The sequence below is a fragment of the Andrena cerasifolii genome, chromosome 2 (assembly GCF_050908995.1).
Source record: "Andrena cerasifolii isolate SP2316 chromosome 2, iyAndCera1_principal, whole genome shotgun sequence".
Lineage (NCBI taxonomy): Eukaryota > Metazoa > Arthropoda > Insecta > Hymenoptera > Andrenidae > Andrena > Andrena cerasifolii.
The window spans coordinates 25,671,290-25,690,719 of record NC_135119.1 but is presented as its reverse complement, the minus strand read 5'-3'; the positions used below and the strand labels follow the sequence as shown (position 1 = coordinate 25,690,719).

Sequence of the window (19,430 nt, the reverse complement as noted above, 5' to 3'; positions counted from 1 at the left end):
TTTGCTATATAATATAAAAATTCACGTTTTTACATTTGCTTTGGGTACCCTATCATAATATTCCATTTTTTGGGGGGGATTGCATTACAAGTGTGAAAATGCATAAAATTTGTATCTGTTTCCTTCTTTAATACATGTTAATCATCGCATAATATAAATAGCACTAACAGGTAAAGTTTTACCAAACTGAACTTTACCTACATTGATGCTCAAATTTGTTCTTTTTACGTTCAATGCACTCTCTTTTATATACATATATATAATAGGATACCTCAAGCAAATTTAAAACTGTTAATTAAAAAAAAATATATATATATTTTTTTATATTTGTATATTTTTTATATTTTTTTATATTAACTTCACCTACAGTGACGTTTAAATTTGTTCTTTTTACGTATATATATATATTTTTTTTGTTTTAATTAACAGTTTTAAATTTGCTTGAGGTATCTTATTATATATATATAAAAGAGAGTGCATATATATATATATATATTTTTAATTAACAGTTTTAAATTTACTTGAGATATCCTATTATATATATATATTAAAGAGAGTGCATTGAATGTAAAAAGAACAAATTTAAACGTCAATGTAGGTAAAGTTAATATATACATATATTTTTTTGTTTTAATTAACAGTTTTAAATTTGCTTGAGGTATCCTATTATATATATATAAAAGAGAGTGCATTGAATGTAAAAAGAACAAATTTAAACGTCAATGTAGGTAAAGTTAATATATATATATATTTTTTTTTGTTTTAATTAACAGTTTTAAATTTGCTTGGTGTATCCTATTAAAACATTGCATCATTCGTGATCGTACTACAAGTGTGAGAATGCATACAATTTTTGCCCATTTCCATCTTTAATGCATGTTAAGTAACTGCCAATGTTTCCCCAGTTCACGGGATTGTATTTCCAAATTCCAGAGCGGAGGTTGAAAATTGATCAGCCAGTGAATTATGCAATGGGAGCTACTGAACCATGTTTTCGTATTACAGAGGAATTTAACGACGATCGTTAGTAAATATACCGCGAAAGAAGCCGCGAGTGTAGTGAGCTCTACTCCCAGCGCCTATTTCTGTTTTTACAGCCGCCCCTTTATTATTTTTATCCGTCGGCTGGCCGCTTATTTTCGTGTTCGTATGAATTTTCTACGGGTGCGTCGACATTCCCCGGATCTCCTCTATTTTCACGCCGCCCGTGAAAGACTGTCCCCGAATGGCTCGTGAATTTCGCGCGGCGGCCACCCTCCTCGACTTCGGATCCGCGTCTCCGAGGCACCTTTGAAGCCTGCAGAGTTATACTCCCAGTTTCTGCAGCCTCTCGTAACTCAGCTTCTCAGGATTTCTGATATCTCAAGCCCTTTGTAGTGCGGAGCACTTTAGTACCTCGTTCATCCCATTAGTTGCCCCGCGAAACGTAAATTCCACTGAAAAATTGCCCCGGCACATTGGTCCGGGACTCGAGATCGCCCCAATCGCCAAGTCCACGGGGCATTCGGTTGAATTGCGTAATAAATAAAGCTTATATACAGGAGACGTGGTTAACGTCGATGCAATCTTTTAATATAGGGTAAAAAAATAAATAAACACGAATTTTATGTTAAACGATTTTATTTAATTTGAACAATGTTTGCTTGAAGTTTATTCTTTTTTTTTCTTTGTTATTTGTTTTTTTTTCGTTGTATTTATTTTTCCTCTTCAGAAAACATCTTGGAGATTGTTATCCTAATGATATTGAAAGACTTTGTGAATTTCGAGGTGACGTAATAAATTTTCCTATAGCAGATTGTAGTTCTTGGTAACTCTTCACGATTCAATGAATTTTAATAATCTTGAAGAACGTTCCGGGGAGGCAAAAAAAGGACTCGGATTAAGATCGACATCTCGCGACTGAATAGGTCTTGAAAGGATCCAATAACGTTTTCATGTATTTCACTCGACCAGAGGTCTACTATCAGAGAAAATGAAGATTCGTCCGCGTGATACCGTAAATCCATACCACCTTATTTGCTCTTTCGTGCCCCGGGGGGAGATACGAGACTGTCAGGATAGGAAAATATTGTTTATTTTGAGGGAAAGTTGTTATATCTTGCTACGTAGCTTCGCCTGGCACCCAGTTCGTTAGACATCTGTGCTTCGAAAAAAAACGAATACATACCTAGAAGACAAGAATCGATGCAATATGCATAATTAATCACAAGTTTAGAAGAACAATTCGATCTGTCTTTGATGATTTAAATAACTTTGTACCTCTCTTTATATTTTTATCGCAGACACTTATTTATTTGGGTATCTTATTTAATAACAATGCAAAAGACTTAAAATTGAAATTAATTGCAATATTGGGACAGTTTAAGTTGAAATCTGTTTAATTTGATTCTTCCGAGGCGTTCTAATTGCGTCTAAGGAGCTTTCACAGATGTTTTAGAAAATCTGAGGTGACAGAGGAGCGTAGACCAGATTTGCATGTTTAACGAGGCCCAGTCGGTCGGCTGGCCAGCTAATCGAATGATCATAGTCTTTCCTTTGTTTCGGTAAAGAGACGACCGCCCACAAGCGTCATGACTCTGCAAGTTTTAAGCTCGTTAAGACACGGCCTCGAAACTCCCAGGGTAACCAGACACACCTTCGTCGTCCAGTAAAGCCCCGTAAATTATGTTCGTGTTTCCTAGCTTCTCGCAGTATGGTTTATTTACATCTTAAAGATCGTCCAAGTGTGTACCAGACGTCCAGTGATGAAACGATTTGATTCGATCGATCTTGGGGGATTTCTATTCGTATACAGTTTAGAAGTCTTTGAAACTTCTAATTTCTAAATTCAGAAAATTAATAATCTCACAACACCAAAATCCAGAAAATTGATAAACTTCAATTTCTAAATCCAGGAAACTGGTAAACTCCAATTTTGTAAATTCAGAAAATTAATGAACTCAATTTTCTAAATGCCGAAAATTAATAAACTCAATTTTCTGAATTCAGAGAATTAATAATCTCACAACTCCAAAATCCAGAAAATTACTAAACTCCAATTTCTAAATTCAGGAAACTGGTGAACTCCAATTTTGTAAATTCAGAAAATTAATGAACTCAATTTTCTAAATGCAGAAAATTAATAAACTCAATTTTCTAAATGCAGAAAATTAATAAACTCAATTTTCTAAATGCAGAAAATTAATAAACCCAATTTTCTAAATTCAGAAAATTAATAATCTCACAACTCCAAAATCCAGAAAATTGCTAAACTTCAATTTCTAAATTCTGGAAACTGATAAACACCAATTTTGTAAATTCAGAAAATTAATAAACTCAATTTTCTAAATTCAGAAAATTAATAAACTCAATTTTCTAAATGCAGAAAATTAATAAACTCAATTTTCTAAATGCAGAAAATTTACAAACTTCAATTTTTAGATTTAGTATGCTCCCAATTGTCAACTACTTCCAAATTTAAATCGCTCCCAATTTTCAATCATTTCCACCTTTAGAGTGCACACACTTTTAAAAACTTCGAATTTTACGAGCAGTATTTCATGCTATTAGTCTCCACTTGAATAGAATGACAGAATGCTGACGACACGATACGAAGAATCGAAACAGGAGCACAGATGTTTGATGGGCATAATTACTGATTGATTACCGTCTATTTAGTCGATCAGCGCGAGACATATTAATTACTCCTGCCACTGAACATCAGTTAAATAGGGAACTAACTTCTAAGTAGCAACTAGTGCAGCTTTGATAAATATTCTTTTCCTTTTCCAATTAGAGTACAATTACTCCCTCCGAATCGATAAAAGTCGAAGATCGAAATAAATTATGTCTAAAAATCATCAAGAGTTGCTTCAAATTTAACTTTCAAACACTTTCCTCGCCAAAAATGGAACTTCGCTTCTCCTACCTCGATAATCGTGATAAAACCAGAGACAAGAACGTAAAAAACTTGCTAAAATTGATTCCACGTGGCACGAAGGTCGCGACGGCAATCTTCACGGTGGAAAAAACGCCGCACGAGGTGAAACGTTCGTGCAGCGACGGTTCCACGGCTGCCTATTTCCAGGAGCAGTTTGAAGCGTGTAACGCGAGTAACTCGATACCCTCGCGGTCGAGAAACCATCCATTAAAAGAGCCACTTTTCCACAGACGACGTAAAAGTTTCTTCCGCCTTTCTGCATACTTACAGCTCATCTTTCCATTACGACTTCTTGTTTCGAAGGGTTATTCGTTTAGAAAAATAGAAGTGCAGTACGCGTGATTGGAGTAACTCAGAGGACAGTTATATCTACTCCTAGGAAGCTTAAATCATTTCCATAGGAAGTTTCATAAAATGTGGTTAGAAATTTGAATGCCAAGTCAACTTATAAAAATAACAAAAATAATGTAAACTCATTTTGTATTTATTATTACATTTCTGTGTTATCATTCGCATACGTTTATAGAAAATTAAATTATTTATTATTTAGGAAGCTATTACCTTCGTCGATGAAATGAAGCAATGTGATTCATAATTTATTATTGGAGTGTTTGTACTTAAATCATAAATTCATAAATTTTAAAGTATGTTGTAGTTCGATGGTAAATGTGTGGACGTACCTAAAGTTTATGAAGCTTTTAGTAGGAATTATACCAAGGTATGTTTTGTTTTAAAATATGTTAGATTGTTTTGATTTTATTAATGGGTGGGATGTGTTATTTTATCCGTGGAAATATCACGACGCAGAGAGAAGCCATCACGAAGGATTGGAGCCCCTTTATTATCGCTGGTGGAAATTTATGGGTGCCATAGATAAATTATCTGGCCGTCGTGCTCGTCCCCACGTCCTGTGCGAGATAGTTGTAACAAATAAGGGCCGTGGTAATTTTTGGTTCAATTCGACCGATCACCCTTGACGAGATAATCCTAATTTACATCGCTCCCGCTGTCCCGTTCCCCATCAATCATATCTTTTTAGGGAACGCCGTCGTTAGGGAGAGGGGAATTTGTAATTTCAGTAGTGGAAAGGCTAATATTGAGAAACGGATAAGTTCTTTACCAGGAGAGTTTAATTTTGGAGTAGGCCACGTTTAGCGTAACTTAATTTGAAATCATTTATGTTTGGAGTAGCTTAACTTTGAGTAATTTATGTTTGCGGCGCAAAAATCTCGAGCAATTTTTATTTCGAGTAATCTAATTTTGGAGTGAGTTGATTTCGGGGTAATTTAATTTTAGGGGGCTCAAATTCGGGGTAAATTAATTTCGGGGAAATTTAATCTTGGGGAGCTCAATTTTTGGAGTAAGTTAATTTTAAGGTAATTTAACATTGGGGAACTCAATTTCGGGACAATTTAACTTTGGGGAATTTAATTTTGGAGTAAGTTAATTTCAGGGTAATTTAAATTTGGGGAACTCAACTTCGGAGTAAGTTAATTTCGGGATAATTTAATTTTGGGGAGCTCAATTTCGGGGTAATTTAACTTTGAGGAGCTCAACTTCAGGGTAAGTTAATTTCGGTGTAATTTAATTTTGGGAGCTGAATTTCGGAGTAAAGTAATTTCAGGGTAATTTGACTTTGGGGAGCTCAATTTCGGGACAATTTATCTTTGGGAAACTTAATTTCGGAGTAAGTTAATTTCAGGGTAATTTGAATTTGGGGAGCTCAATTTTTGGAGTAAATTAATTTTTGGAATACTTTAATTTTGGGTATCTCAGTCTTGGAGCAAGTTAACTTCGGGGTAATTTAACTTTGGAAAGCTCAATTTTGGAGTAAGTTAATTTCAGCGTAATATAATTTTGGGGAGTTCAATTTTGAAGTAACTTAATGTCTGAGTAATTTAATTTTGGAAATTAAATTTTGGAATAAGTTAACTTCGAGGTAACTTAACTTTGCAGTAACTTAACTTCGGGACAACTTATCCTTGCACTAATTCAACTTCAGATTAACTTATTAATATCAAGGTAACATACCTTCAAAGTAACTCACATTGCCAATATCCTCCACTCAAAATACTCATAACTCACGCACAACTCCACCTCCGCATCCAACATCATTCCCGCTGCTCTAAACTCCTGCTTTCGTTCGTCATCGCACAAGCCAGCTGGATCCGTACCAACGCGAGTCATTCCGTGTCTCGAGCCCGGTGATTTTCTCATGATCGCAGATTGCAGGAAAATGAAACGGGAACGGGATCGTTGGACGTTCACGCGATTACCGCGATTACGACGCCGGCCACTCTAACGAGGGTAAACGACAACGACGACGACTACGATGTCACGGTGTTTATACGAATCCATTCAGAGGGCGGATGGCGATAAAACGCCCCAAGTTTCCCGATTTCCTGGAAATCAGTCGCCGCAGAAGAAGCCCGAGCCGAGAAATAATGGCAGATAAATTCTCACGTTGAACGATACGGGGAACTGGCGATTAATGAAGCTTTAGTAGCGAGCGATTAATAATCGAGAAAGGAATGGGACGGACATTCGTTCGTTGCTAATTTCGTGTCTGTTCACTGCTGGTGCTGTGAATCTTGCACTTAATGCGGGGGCTCCCTTGCGTGGGTGCTACTTTAGGGGCGGATTTAAAAGCAGAAATTCACTTTGCACCCCGTTTCTCAGTAATCATAAATGACATGGAATCTGGAAATAGATTTCAGAGAATTGGAACGTGTGGAAAGTGGCGCTGGGTTTTGTGTACAGAATTGTTTAGGAGCGTTTCGAACGAGATTCATATATTGCAATGAAAGGAAGTTTATGAAATAGTATATTTTGGTGGGGATAGTAGGGAATTCTATAAAATTAGATGACTCTCCGGTTTCCTTCTTCAGGTTTCATAGTACATTAGAGAAAGCAGACTCGATAAAAGCTTGATACAGTTGAAATGTACAAGAACGACGAAATACTCCTTTCCATGGAATCTTAATGGGCACAGTTAACCAGTGCATTGGACTTTGCCAGAGTCGAAGATAAAGCAACATCAATCGTAACAAAACGAAATTCTCTATACCTATAACAACTAATATTCAATATTTCACCCATAAACGGCTCCACTAAAATATCACAAGGAGTTACCATTCAAAAATTCCCAAACCCACAATCTTAAATACCAAAATCCTTAAAAACAAAAACTCCACAGATTAAATTCTCCTTAAAAAAAATCAGAACCAAACACCACACCGCTAACTCGTTAAATAAATTAAAATTTCACAAAAATTCTCCCAAAAAGTTACCATTAAAAAATTCCCAAACCCTCAATCTTAAATACCAAAATCCTTAAAAACAAAAACTCCACAGATTAAATTCTCCTTAAAAAAAAATCAGAACCAAACACCACACGGCTAACTCGTTAAATAAATTAAAATTTCACACAAATTCTCCCAAAAAGTTACCATTAAAAAATTCCCAAACCCTCAATCTTAAATACCAAAATCCTTAAAAACAAAAACTCCACAGATTAAATTCTCCTTAAAAAAAATCAGAACCAAACACCACAGCGCTAACTCGTTAAATAAATAAAAATTTCACAAAAATTCTCCCAAAAAGTTACCATTAAAAAATTCCCAAACCCTCAATTTCAAATACAAAATTCTTTAACCCCACACATTGAATTCTCCTAAAAAAAAAATTCAAAATCAAATCCCAGATTCCCTGATTTAATTCATTAAATAAACTTAAGTTTCAGAAAATCTTCTCGCGGAAAGTGACGCCCGAGTCGAATGGTCAGCCACGGCCGCGTCTCGTTACCTGCTCGCAATTAAACGAAAGTGTCGGCAGCAATTAGGGGCACAAAGGCCGCTGGTACGCGGCTCGGCGCAGGGTGGAGTGGCTCGTAATTAGTCATATTTAGCAACGTCGAGAGATATAAATCGCGGGTTCGCGGAACGGCCAGGAGAAGGTCTGGCTGTCGAGAGGGTCTGTCTGCCCGCGTGCAGTTGCAACATATGCAACATATGCAGCACGCCAGCCGACGCCGACGTCGCGACACGCATACGTCGCGTATTCTGCGCGATCGCTTATAGGCGCCGATGCGCGTGAATTGTAAATTATATCGCTGCGGGGAGATTCGTAGGCGAGCTGACTCTGGCGGACGGTTTCGGTATTCGTCGTTCGACCTCCTTCTCGGGGACGTGATGCACGTGTAGAATGCCTTTTCCTGAAATCGTCGAGATAGTCTTGTTCTCTTGCATCGAATTGGTATCTGGGTGCAGTTTTCGGCTGGTCATATTTCTGTTTGTGATCGTTTCTTGGGAAGGGAAAGGGAGGTGTTACGGATCTGCTGGATGGTGGATGGAAGTTGGAATAGTTTTGGTTGAACGTGGCTTTAAGATAGTTGTTCAGGTTTGGGGAGCTGGGGTAAGGGCTTCAGAAGCATGTGAGGCTGTTGTGATATGATGTTTATAGGGGTGGATTTGTAATGTGTCTATGTGTTACTAGCTTTACTACTCGGCTTCGCCTGAAATTTAGATTCTGATTTTATAAAAAAAATTCTTTTATTTATTTTTTTTTTTTGTGAAAAGCTGAGACTCTGATTTTGTGACCCCAGAGATTACCGTTCGAAAGTTTTTAGGCGACAGGCAAACACACAAACACTTTCTGCTTTATATATTAGGATAAGTTGCGAGCTTAAAGTTTCCGGCGTTGGCCAGGTTATATATATTTTTTCGGTGAACGGGGAGGGAGTTTTTAAAAAGATTTGTTAGCGCACACCTAGGGGCTAAGAGGAACCTACTACCTACCAAATTTCATGGTCATAGGATCAGTGATTCCAGAGGAATCATGGTGAATTAGTAAGTGAGTCAGCCAGTGGTGTTTGGATTTTATATTATTAGTGAGTGTTCACGTATCACTACGTTAACGTATTGCTATGTTCAAAAGCTGCTAAGTCCATGTTCTACTGTGTTGAAGAGCTACTACTTAGGTCCAAGTACTCATAGATGCAAGTACTACTAGGTCCACGTAAAGCCTCGTTCACATTAGTCAAGTTACTTGACTTCAAGTCCCTTGAATTGTGAACCTGTTATTTATTTACTTAACTGGAAATATCCTTTCCAGTTTCTGTGAAGTTTCAAGCGGTATAGAAAGTAGAGTTTCTTTCAACTTTACTTGCCTTGAAATACAACTTGACTAATGTGAACGAGGCCCAAGTACTATGTTCAAGCGCTACTAAGTCCAAGTACTCCTAGATTCAAGTATTACTACATTCAAGTCGACCAGCTTCGACACTATCTTCCTGCTACCATTCCACCGCTCAAAATTCAATTCTTCGCACCAAGTAGGTACCGATCTCATTCCCATAGTTACGCGCCACACACGCAGCAGTACAAAACTCAGCACGCTAAGAATCATCCACCAAGACCTTAAGACGATCATTCTCTCCTCGGTCACTCGGTCGCTTAGTATACCAGCCTCCTCCTATTGTTCTTTCTCCTCCACCCGCCTGACTCTCTAATTGGAGAGGCCCAATTTCTGTATTAGAGGGTACCCGAGGGTCGAGCTGAGGCCGTAAACGGATTACTATCGCGTTACGTCCCGACTGTCGAATAAAATATCAGCTGCCAGTACGCGACTCCTCGGCTGTCACTATTTAGAGGCTTTTCAGGCCTGGTTAGAGGGCTCTTATCTAAGTTCAAGGTAATAGCAGAGGGCTTGACTCTGTTGTCCCTCGCGTTAGAAAGAAGCAAATCACTTCTTGGTACCCAGATACTGTGATTCGTGATTACTGAAACTCTGGAAGACACGCTGATACAGGATTCAATTTGATCAACCCTGTACGTATATCACTTGCTTTACGTGGTGCTTGACTGGTTACTTTAAGAATATTAGCATTTTTTATTATAACGATATCAAAAGGTAATATATGTAGAAACTCACTCTGGGAAGTTGTGAGGTGAACTAAATTTATTGTAAATAAAATGATTTAGAATTTCGACCGTAAAGAATTTTTAAAACTTAAAAGTCTATTTTTAAAAATGGGTTAAAAATGACCCCGTATTCGCCATCCGAGGATTAAACTAGGATCTAAAGTAGATTATTCTTTGGTTCTTGCAATCAAATATTTTTTTTATTTTCTATTTTTCTATTTTTCTATTTTTCTATTTTTCTATTTTTCTATTTTTCTATTTTTCTACTTTTCTACTTTTCTACTTTTCTACTTTTCTACTTTTCTACTTTTCTACTTTCTACTTTTCTACTTTTCTACTTTTCTACTTTTCTACTTTTCTACTTTTCTACTTTTCTACTTTTCTACTTTTCTACTTTTCTACTTTTCTACTTTTCTACTTTTCCACTTTTCTACTTTTCTACTTTTCTACTTTTCTACTTTTCTACTTTTCTACTTTTCTACTTTTCTACTTTCTACTTTACTACTTTTCTACTTTTCTACTTTTCTACTTTTCTACTTTTCTACTTTTCTACTTTTCTACTTTTCTACTTTTCTACTTTTCTACTTTTCCACTTTTCTACTTTTCTACTTTTCTACTTTTCCACTTTTCCACTTTTCTACTTTTCTACTTTTCCACTTTTCCACTTTTCCACTTTTCCACTTTTCCACTTTTCCACTTTTCCACTTTTCTACTTTTTCTTTATTGTTCAACGTGCAATCTGGTAGAGGTTCTTCAGTCTCTCCAATTCCCTTTAAAAATACATTTTATTTTATCGCCTCCACTGTAAACAATAGGCAAATGCAATTATTTTCCGTTCCTTGTTATTCCCCACGCGCGCACCGAACGATCTCTCATTTTCTATGGAAGGAAACGCTTTCGAGCGGAAGTAATATAATGTAATTGGCGCCCCATGAAAACTGGCAGCAACCTTGGCTATAACTTTAATGTCTTCCTTTGTGTATTTACATTTTCATACTTCACTACTTTGTGTTACCTTTCGATCCAACTTCTATCCAACCATTTCATTCCAAAAAACCCGAACTCCCTTAAAGAACCCCTGCATTGGTCCCTACATTCCTCCCCAATGCACCGAAGAATTACAAGAACTACAAAAATCTGACCTTACGCCTCGAAATTAATAGTCACAAGGCATCGATATTTATGTCAATAGCGAACAATGCGCTATGCCGCGAATGGAAAGACTCGATAGTCGATAGTACGTCAATCGGCGGACGCCAACCGCATACGAACATCTTCTGCTGCCTCGAATCGCGCCAGCGGCATTCGAAAAAACGCGACAGCCTCGAAACTGTTACTAAACGGCCCTGCGCTAGGAGCGTTGAAAGGGCACCGCCTAAAACCGACCCGCTGGAATTTCGATTTCTTCGTGAATGGAGCCCCTGTCCAAGGTTTTTCGTCGAGAAAATCTCGCGGCGGGCGGCTCGCGACCGTGGTTCCACGTAAAGTGCGCCGTGCTCCGCCTTAGGGGACTCTTTGTGGCTCAAGTCCCTCGAGAAGTCGATGTCGAGTGCCCTCAACAAGCTTCACTTTAAGGAACAAGCTTAGAAAAATAAGTGTCCGTTTCCTCGCTGAGAAATTAATTATTAGATTATTACAAATAATAAATTCTTCGTCACTCGTTGTTAGCAAAAATACTTAACTAGTAAATGAAAACAAGGGACAGTCTGTCGAGCCTCAAACCAAACCAGAGGAAACGATTTCCTGTAAAAATCTGCCAGCATTTTGAAAAAGGATGTTTGAGTGGCGATTACAACGTGCGCTGCTTTAGCAGCAAGGAATTGCCGTTTGCTTAGGACCCGCAAGGCCCAGCAGGCCCTTTTATCTCGACAGGATAGCCGGGGACACGAGTGACCGCATCTGCGCCCGAGGATCGCTACAAAACAGGAAAACCGTCCTCGCACGTGTTCCTTTAAAGGGGGTTTTCTGGTCTAGCGAGCGAGATTCATGAGCATTTTTTAGAATTTTTTATGGGCAGTGAAAGTAAGTGTACTACACAAAGTTTTCCCTAAAATCTTAATTGCCCTTTTAACTATATTTACAAATTTTTTTGTCGGGAAAAAATTAGTATGACGTGTCTGTATGAAGACATAAAAATTGTGCGATTTGCCATGATTCTGTCCTTCGTAGGCATACGAAACAAATGATTAATGAAAATTTTTATTCAGTAAAAATGTGGTTGTCGTCTGAATCGAGATTATTCATTGAAATTAATTTTTCAACATGGTGCCAGTTTGTGAAAAATTAATTTCAATGAATAATCTCGATTCAGACGACAACCATATTCTTACTGAATAAAATTTTTCATTAATCATTTGTTTCAAATGCCTACGAAGGACAGAGTCATCATGGCAAAACGCACAATTTTCACGAATTCATACTAATTTTTTCACGACACAAAAATTATAGTTAAAATATAGTAAATATAGTTAAAAGGACGATTAAGATTTTAGGAAAAACTTTGTGTAGTACACTTACTTTCATTGCCCATAGAAAATTCTGGAAAATGGTCATGAAACTCGCGCGCTAGACCAGAAGGGGACATTTTCATCGACTTGCCCAAAAAATAGGTGATCTTTAGATTCTCCTTAAAAAAACTATACGACTTGCAGTAAAGAACCTTATAGTCTTTATTTATTCATTCTTCAAGGATTTGAAAAAGCTTTTCTGAAAAATTTTAATGAGAATGTCCCCTTAAAGTTTCCCTTGTATTTCGCGCATTTTGTCTTACCTATAACTTTTATTTTGCAACAACAAAAAAAAGAAATCGATTTTCTGAAAATTTTTAATCAAAATATCCCCTTAAGGGGTTATACCTAGTCAGGCGGCCGAAAAGAGGCGAATATTTGTGAATTTTTTTTGAAGAAACGGAAGCTTATATTTTTACAAAACTTTTTGCGCTTAAAAGAGCAACATTTAAAGAACATTTGGTAATTTTTTGTAGAAAAATATTTACGTTTATAATAAAGTAACAAGCGCCATCCAAGAAGCATTTTTAAAAATTTGGTTTTGCGGTGAGCACTGCCATTCGGAACCATATTATCTAAAATCAAAAAACAAAAAAGATTTCGTTAGTATATTAATGTATCTTCCGATTAACGGAGGGAATTTCCGAAGTATTAATTTAAAACAAAATGGCGGCTATATAAAGTTGAAATCTTAATTTTTTTCGGGATTTTTTCACGAAAAATCTGTATTTCAACTTTAAATAGCCACCATTTTGTTTTAAATTAATATTTCGGAAATTCCCTCCGTTAATCGGAAGATGCATTAATATACTAACGAAATCTTTTTTGTTTTTTGATTTTGGATAATCTGGTTCCGAATGGCAGTGCTCACCGCAAAAGCAAATTTTCAAAAATGCTTCTTGGATGTCGGTTGTTACTTTATCATAAACATAAATATTTTTCCCCGAAAAAATTACCAAATATTCTTTAAACGTTGCTCTTTTAACCGCAAAAAGTTCTGTAACAATATACGCTTCCACTTTTTCAAAAAAAATTCACAAACATTCGCCTCTTTTCGGCCGCCTGACTAGGTATAACCCCTTAAATAAAAATCGACCTGTGCGACCGACCCACCTATCCACGTCTACACACTCCACCTCCCCCGTAATGAAGTCCTTAATTATCTTAATTAACGTTTAATTAAGCCACCCCGCAAAGAAAGGCGCGATGCTATCGAAACGCAAACACGAAGTTTACAAGGTATTCATATCGGGCTGCGCTCATTAATTTCGTCCGCGCGACTAATTGGGCCCCTCGTCCCGATGGAAATCTCAGAGGAATCACCGTCCACAAACTGGTTGGGCCCTCGAGCGACGAAAAAGGAGCGCGGGGGGAAACATTTCGACGATAAGCAAATGAAACGTGGGGGGAAGAGTGAAGTAACTCTTCGACTCCTTTTTCGTTCGCCTTCACGCAGAATAATTCATCGTCCATATGCAAACGATTTCTGTGAATTCGACTTCACTCGATTTCCCGCGAAATCCATATTCATCGAGGGGGATGATCTATTGTTATTACTAAACAGCAGACGTCCTTGTTGCACAGAAGATAAATAAAGAAGGAAATAAGAGAAACGTAAAAATTGTCGTGCGTTTTGCAATTTTTATAGAAGATCGTGAATTCCTCCGAGGACCACGTGGATTCCCGAAATGTTTGAACGCAGCGTCCGCGCATGCCTCCGCGCAGCCGCGGCGCGCATGCGTCACGGGCGACCGTGTCTTCCGAAACAACCCCCGAACTGATCAGTGACGAGGCGCGTCGCGCTCTGACTGGACGTTGTTGATTGTAATTTCGTGCGTTGCCCTACGATTTCTCCTGCCACGCTGGATCTCTGTACGCACTTCTGGTTCTCACTTTTGCCACAGTAACTTGAACTTGAATTCTTAACAGCCGTACGATTCAAGAAATTCTGGGGCATTTTTGAGAGGCTGGTTTCAAGTGTAGAATGATCCGAGTGATATGTTTGTGTTGAGTACTGCAAGCTGATTGATCATTTTTCTGGAGAACTGCTGGAAACATGAAGATTAAGGAGGAGAACCACTTTACTAAGCGGAGCATCGAATATTTCGGTAATATTCCTGCTTTCTTTTATAGTTGTGATAATTACAGGGAACCGAGGGTGTCAGTTTTAAGCAGTATTTAATTATTCAAACGATAAATGGAATAATTAAAGTGGAACTTACAATTAGAAATTACGTCTTTACAGGGGCGGATTAAGACATTTAGGGGCCCTAAGCACCTGAAAGATTTTGAGGCCCCTTATACAGGGTGATCAACGCAATGATAATTTGACTAACAAGTGTTTCTATTAAAAGTTAGATTTTAAAATTCAGAAAATGTCTGTGGTGCAACCCAGACCTTTCTCCCGATGCCGTAAGCACGTGCTTATTTTACTTATTATAAAGCAAATGATATAAAAGTAAATAACTAAAGCAAAGACGAGGCTGCAGTAACAAAACTATTTATAATTATTCCCTCAAGAAGCTTCACCAAAGAATTTCAATCTGAAATTCTCTTTAAAGAAATATTCAGCACACCCTTCGCCGCGATTACCGCACCCCAATTAACGCTCGATCAACCCAAGTTCCGATCATTAAAAATCGTCGCGCATTGTTTACAAATGTGCTCCACTGTTCCATATATCGTTTTAAGGGCGCGTTAAAAGTTGAGGCTTGAAATCGGCGCGCAACAATGGGCTGATTAAAATTTTTAATTCGCCTGTGACGGTGCTTCGCAATGTCGCTGATGAAAAATATATACGCGGACGTAAGAGAGCGATGCAAACACGCAAAACATAAATAGATAACTTTCTTATTGGAGAGGATACGTTTGCTTCTAGCTTATCGTGAAGCACGGACGCTTCTCGACTGCGTTCGTTTTAGTACCTACTATTTTAATGAAAGCCAAGCGGGAAAGATGGGGGATGAAATCGTGGAATCCGCTTGGGGATTATTTATAAAGCGTCCTTCGAGAATTCCACGCGGCGGGGAGGCATTTTCGTGCATTCGAAAGCGTGCTGTCGTGTCCTGATGCACCCGATGCGCAGGATACGCGGTATATGCTAATCGCGTGCAGGGACCCTCGCCTCGTGGCGAATACAAATGGGCACTGCCACCATCTTTGCGCTGTTCTGGCCTCATCTTCTCCCTCTAGCGCTACCCACGACTATCTTTAATTTACTGTGTTCCTATTAGCTAACGAGGAGTCTTCGTTTTCCTTATGCTCGCACACGGAATCGCGTCTTCGTTGACCTACAAGATTTTTAATAATAATAACACAGAATATTTACTCTAAAGCCTAGATTAATAAACTGAAGAATCATTAAAAAAACATCATGCGCTTTCTGTCGCAAATGCGAGAAGCAAATACAGTGAGTAAAAAAAGTATTTGGACGGTTTTTAAAATCGCATAACTTTTTTAGAATTGGTCCAAACGACGTGAGTTTTTTTTAGAAGCTAGAAGGATTAGTTTGCTAAGCGACGTGTTTCGCCGTTTTGAAAGAAATGCATTTGGTCGGAATAGCGAAAAAATAGTAAAGGTCGATTTTTAAACTTTTTTTTGTGAGCTTGTAATGAAAATTTAAAAAAAAAACCGTTCTACAAACGGTTCTTTTTTAATAGCAATGAATACTTTTTTTACTCACTGTATGTCGGGCTCGTAACGCGTGTCCCTGAAATAAAAAATTCATGTCAGACTTCTTGAGACCAATATAAAAACAAAGAATTCAGTTTTACTATTTGATGCTCTGAAAAAGATAAAACCAAGTTCAGTAACCAGTGAAAGAGCATTTTCAGGCAATATTGTATCTAAACAAAAGCAGGATTAAGTCATCGTTCAGTGGACCATTTTATGTTTTTTGAAATCATATTTCCTGAAGAAAAACACTAAATAAAATTAAAGATTTCTACTTTATATTTTATACAAATTTTAGTTACTTTGATTTTTTTTATTTAGTTTCGTATGGAGTATATTTTATTTTGTTATATTTTTGTAAGTATAAATATTTAAGTATTAAATAGAATCGTTACGCGTATTTTTTTTTTTTAAATTCGAAAACCCATTTTTCCAAAGTCGTTTCTTTAAACCCTATTTCGTATCTTATTCTTCTTCTCCCTCTACTCCGTTCCTTTTTTCCTTCAACCCACCAACGATGAAGAATCTTCTCCCACGTCGACAAACCCCCCCACCTGTTGCAAGACACCACAATCCAACAAGCATCGACGCCACCGACAGCGACCGTTGGAAAACAAACGGAATGGCACTCGAGGCCCTCGAAATTCCAGTCTCGTACCTCTTAATTATGGGCATCATCTAATTTCTCAGTCTGCACATGAAAACGCGAACGGATGACGACTGACGCGAACAGCCAGGTAAAGTGGGGGCGGTTCGAATTCGACCGCAGCCTTTGGTTCGGTGGTATCGAATCAGTCGTCGACGACCAATCGACGCCGTCGTTTCACCCACAGTCACCGATAACAGCGGTTCCCGAGCTCCGCCTGACGCTTCGTCTGGCGTCGACGTGTTTTCGCGCCGAGGGACATTTTTCCCCGAGAGAACCACTTCGCGTTCGTTTCGCTTCTGGAAAATATCGAGAGGGCCATTTGCAGCGAGTGAAGGAAAGCTTCTTCGGCAGCAGAGGCCAGTAGGAAAAGTCTGACGGAGTCGAGAGTGCATCTGGCCGAAGCTCGCGGCGCTGAAAGTGCCAGTAACGATGAGAGAGAATGCGGGCCGTTTGTAAACACGGGGACGTGGTAGTTGGAGGTGCAAACGTGCGCGTGAATGTCAGCGAAGGGGGGAGGATGGGTGAAATGGCCGAAAAGTTTCAGCCCCGCAAAAATATGGCGAACACGTGCGAAACGCCTCGGTCGCGGCGACGAAACCGACCCAACTTTCTGGATTTGTCCAACGTCACCAGTGAGTGTCCCGTTCCCTTGTAATTTATGCAGGATTTTTCTTTGCTCCCGTAGCGCGCCTCTTTTTCTTCTGCCTGTCCATTTAGTCTCGCGAGGCAGGTTATTTGCGTGGCCGGGTTTTTTTTACTCGATACTGCGATTTCTGTGCCTTTTTTGTGGTGGATACTTTTTGCAGGGATTCTGGGGGATAAATTGCGCGGCAGATTTTTCAAATGAAAGAGGGAGGATGGGGATTATTGCTGCTTCCGCTTGACAAATGGGCTTTCCTTGTTTTGGAGGGTTGGCCTCCGGTTTAAAGGGGGTGGTTTTTTTTAGAGAATGGTAACTAATGGAGTATAATAACAGAGGAAACTTATGTGACACGACGAAGTTCTTAGATTAGTCCAATAAACAATTTTATATTTTTTTATAATTTTGTTGAATTTTATTGTCGTAAAAGTTTCATGAAAATCGGCCCGTGGCAGTTAGCAAACGTCCCTTGTTAGCGTGACTGAGGCTGAGAGTAATTAAGAGGTTGCAGAGAGCGGGGACAGTATTTTCATTTGTACCGAAGTACGTGGTATATTAAGAACTCTCATAACACTTGCTTTTCATTTGTATGCTCGTAACTCACGCGTCGCGGGTCGTGCGACGCTTTTAATGGCTAATATTTTCGAATCAGGGACAGTCTGGATGCACTGTTACGAATATCTGAAGAGAACATTTATATTTCTAAGTGAAATATAATAATAAATACGAGGAGACTGAAATATGTTTCTACGGACAGTGAAATTTAAGAGAAATGTGGTGGGACAGACGCGAAGTAAATATAATAAGTGTCTTAAAATTCAAAGTAAAATGTGAGGAGCTATTAATTTAAGTTTAATCGTTGTTCACTAAATTGTATTCTAAAGTAGAAGAAGAAAAAACATGTTTGCCGTCAATTTTTTCAACGAGGCGGTTTTTACGACGCTTTATTTTGCAAGGAATATTGTTATTGCGCTTCCTGTCGATCCGGACGAAAATAGTGCTGCGAAGAGGACGCATAACGGCCCGTTGCTTCAATCGTTCGCGACTATTAATTCAGTATAAGGCCGGATGTGCCGAAAACGGAAGCCACGCGCGTCACGTAGCGAGCTCAGGAGCCGACACCATGGTGTCCACGGTCGCCAAGTACGGAAAGAAGGATTCTTCAAGATCGTCTTCGACGTCCAGCACCTACAACTTGACGTGTCGAGCTTGGAAATTGAAGCTTCACATTTGTTCTTCAATTTTATTACCGAGGAAGCTTGAATTTGTATTATGCTCCACTCCAGTTGGTGAATAGGGGTTCTTGAATTCTCAGTTGAAGGATGAGATTCTTGAGACTTCGTGAAAGCAGAAATTGAGGTTCTTCTGTTCTTGGATGAAGGAAGAGGTTGTTAAGGGTTTATGAAATCAGGAATTGAGGTTCTACGTTGAAGGAAGAGGCATCTAAGGCTTGGTGAAATCAGAAATTGAGGTTCTTTTGTTCTGAGTACTGAAGACGGAGGTTTTCAAGGCTTGGTGAAAGCAGAAGTTGAGGTACTTCTGTTCTGAGTTGAAGGAAGAAATTTTAAAGGCTTGATGAAATCAGAAATTGAGGTTTTTCGGTTCTGAGTTGAAAGAGGAGGTTTTCAAGGCTTCATAAAAGCAGAAGCTGGGGTTCTTCTGTTCTTGGATGAAGGAAGAGGTTGTTAAAGGTTCATGAAATCAGGAATTGAGGTTCTATGTTGAAGAAAGAGGCGTCTAAGGCTTGGTGAAATCAGAAATTGAGATTCTTCTGTTCTGAGTTTTGAAGGAGGAGGTTTTCAAGGCTTGATGAAAGCAGAAATTCAGCTTCTTCTGTTCTAAGTTTTGATGGAGGAGGTTTTCAGGGCTTGGTGAAAGCAGAAGTTGAGCTTCTTCTATTCTGAGTTGAAGGAAGAAATTTTAAAGGCTTGATGAAATCAGAAATTGAGGTTTTTCGGTTCTGAGTTGAAAGAGGAGGTTTTCAAGGCTTCATAAAAGCAGAAGCTGGGGTTCTTCTGTTCTTGGATGAAGGAAGAGGTTGTTAAGGGTTCATGAAATCAGGAATTGAGGTTCTATGTTGAAGGAAGAGGCGTCTAAGGCTTGGTGAAATCAGAAATTGAGG

General features: G+C 38.5%; 1 protein-coding gene across 5 annotated transcripts in view; it reads left to right on the top strand.

Annotated features, from left to right (window-relative positions):
* Window positions 1–19,430, top strand: part of Stumps (DBB domain-containing protein stumps) — a 58,951-nt gene that overhangs the window by 26,496 nt on the left and 13,025 nt on the right. The window contains exon 1 of one of the 5 annotated variants that reach the window (XM_076806757.1): window positions 14,300–14,455. The exons of 3 other annotated variants lie outside the window; for them this stretch is intronic. In XM_076806757.1, the coding sequence (XP_076662872.1) occupies window positions 14,404–14,455 (52 nt within the window). In that variant the 5' untranslated portion in view covers window positions 14,300–14,403. Of the gene's footprint in view, window positions 1–14,299; window positions 14,456–17,000; window positions 17,301–19,430 lie in introns of those variants that run through there. One more of the 5 variants, XM_076806756.1, reaches the window with a different exon arrangement.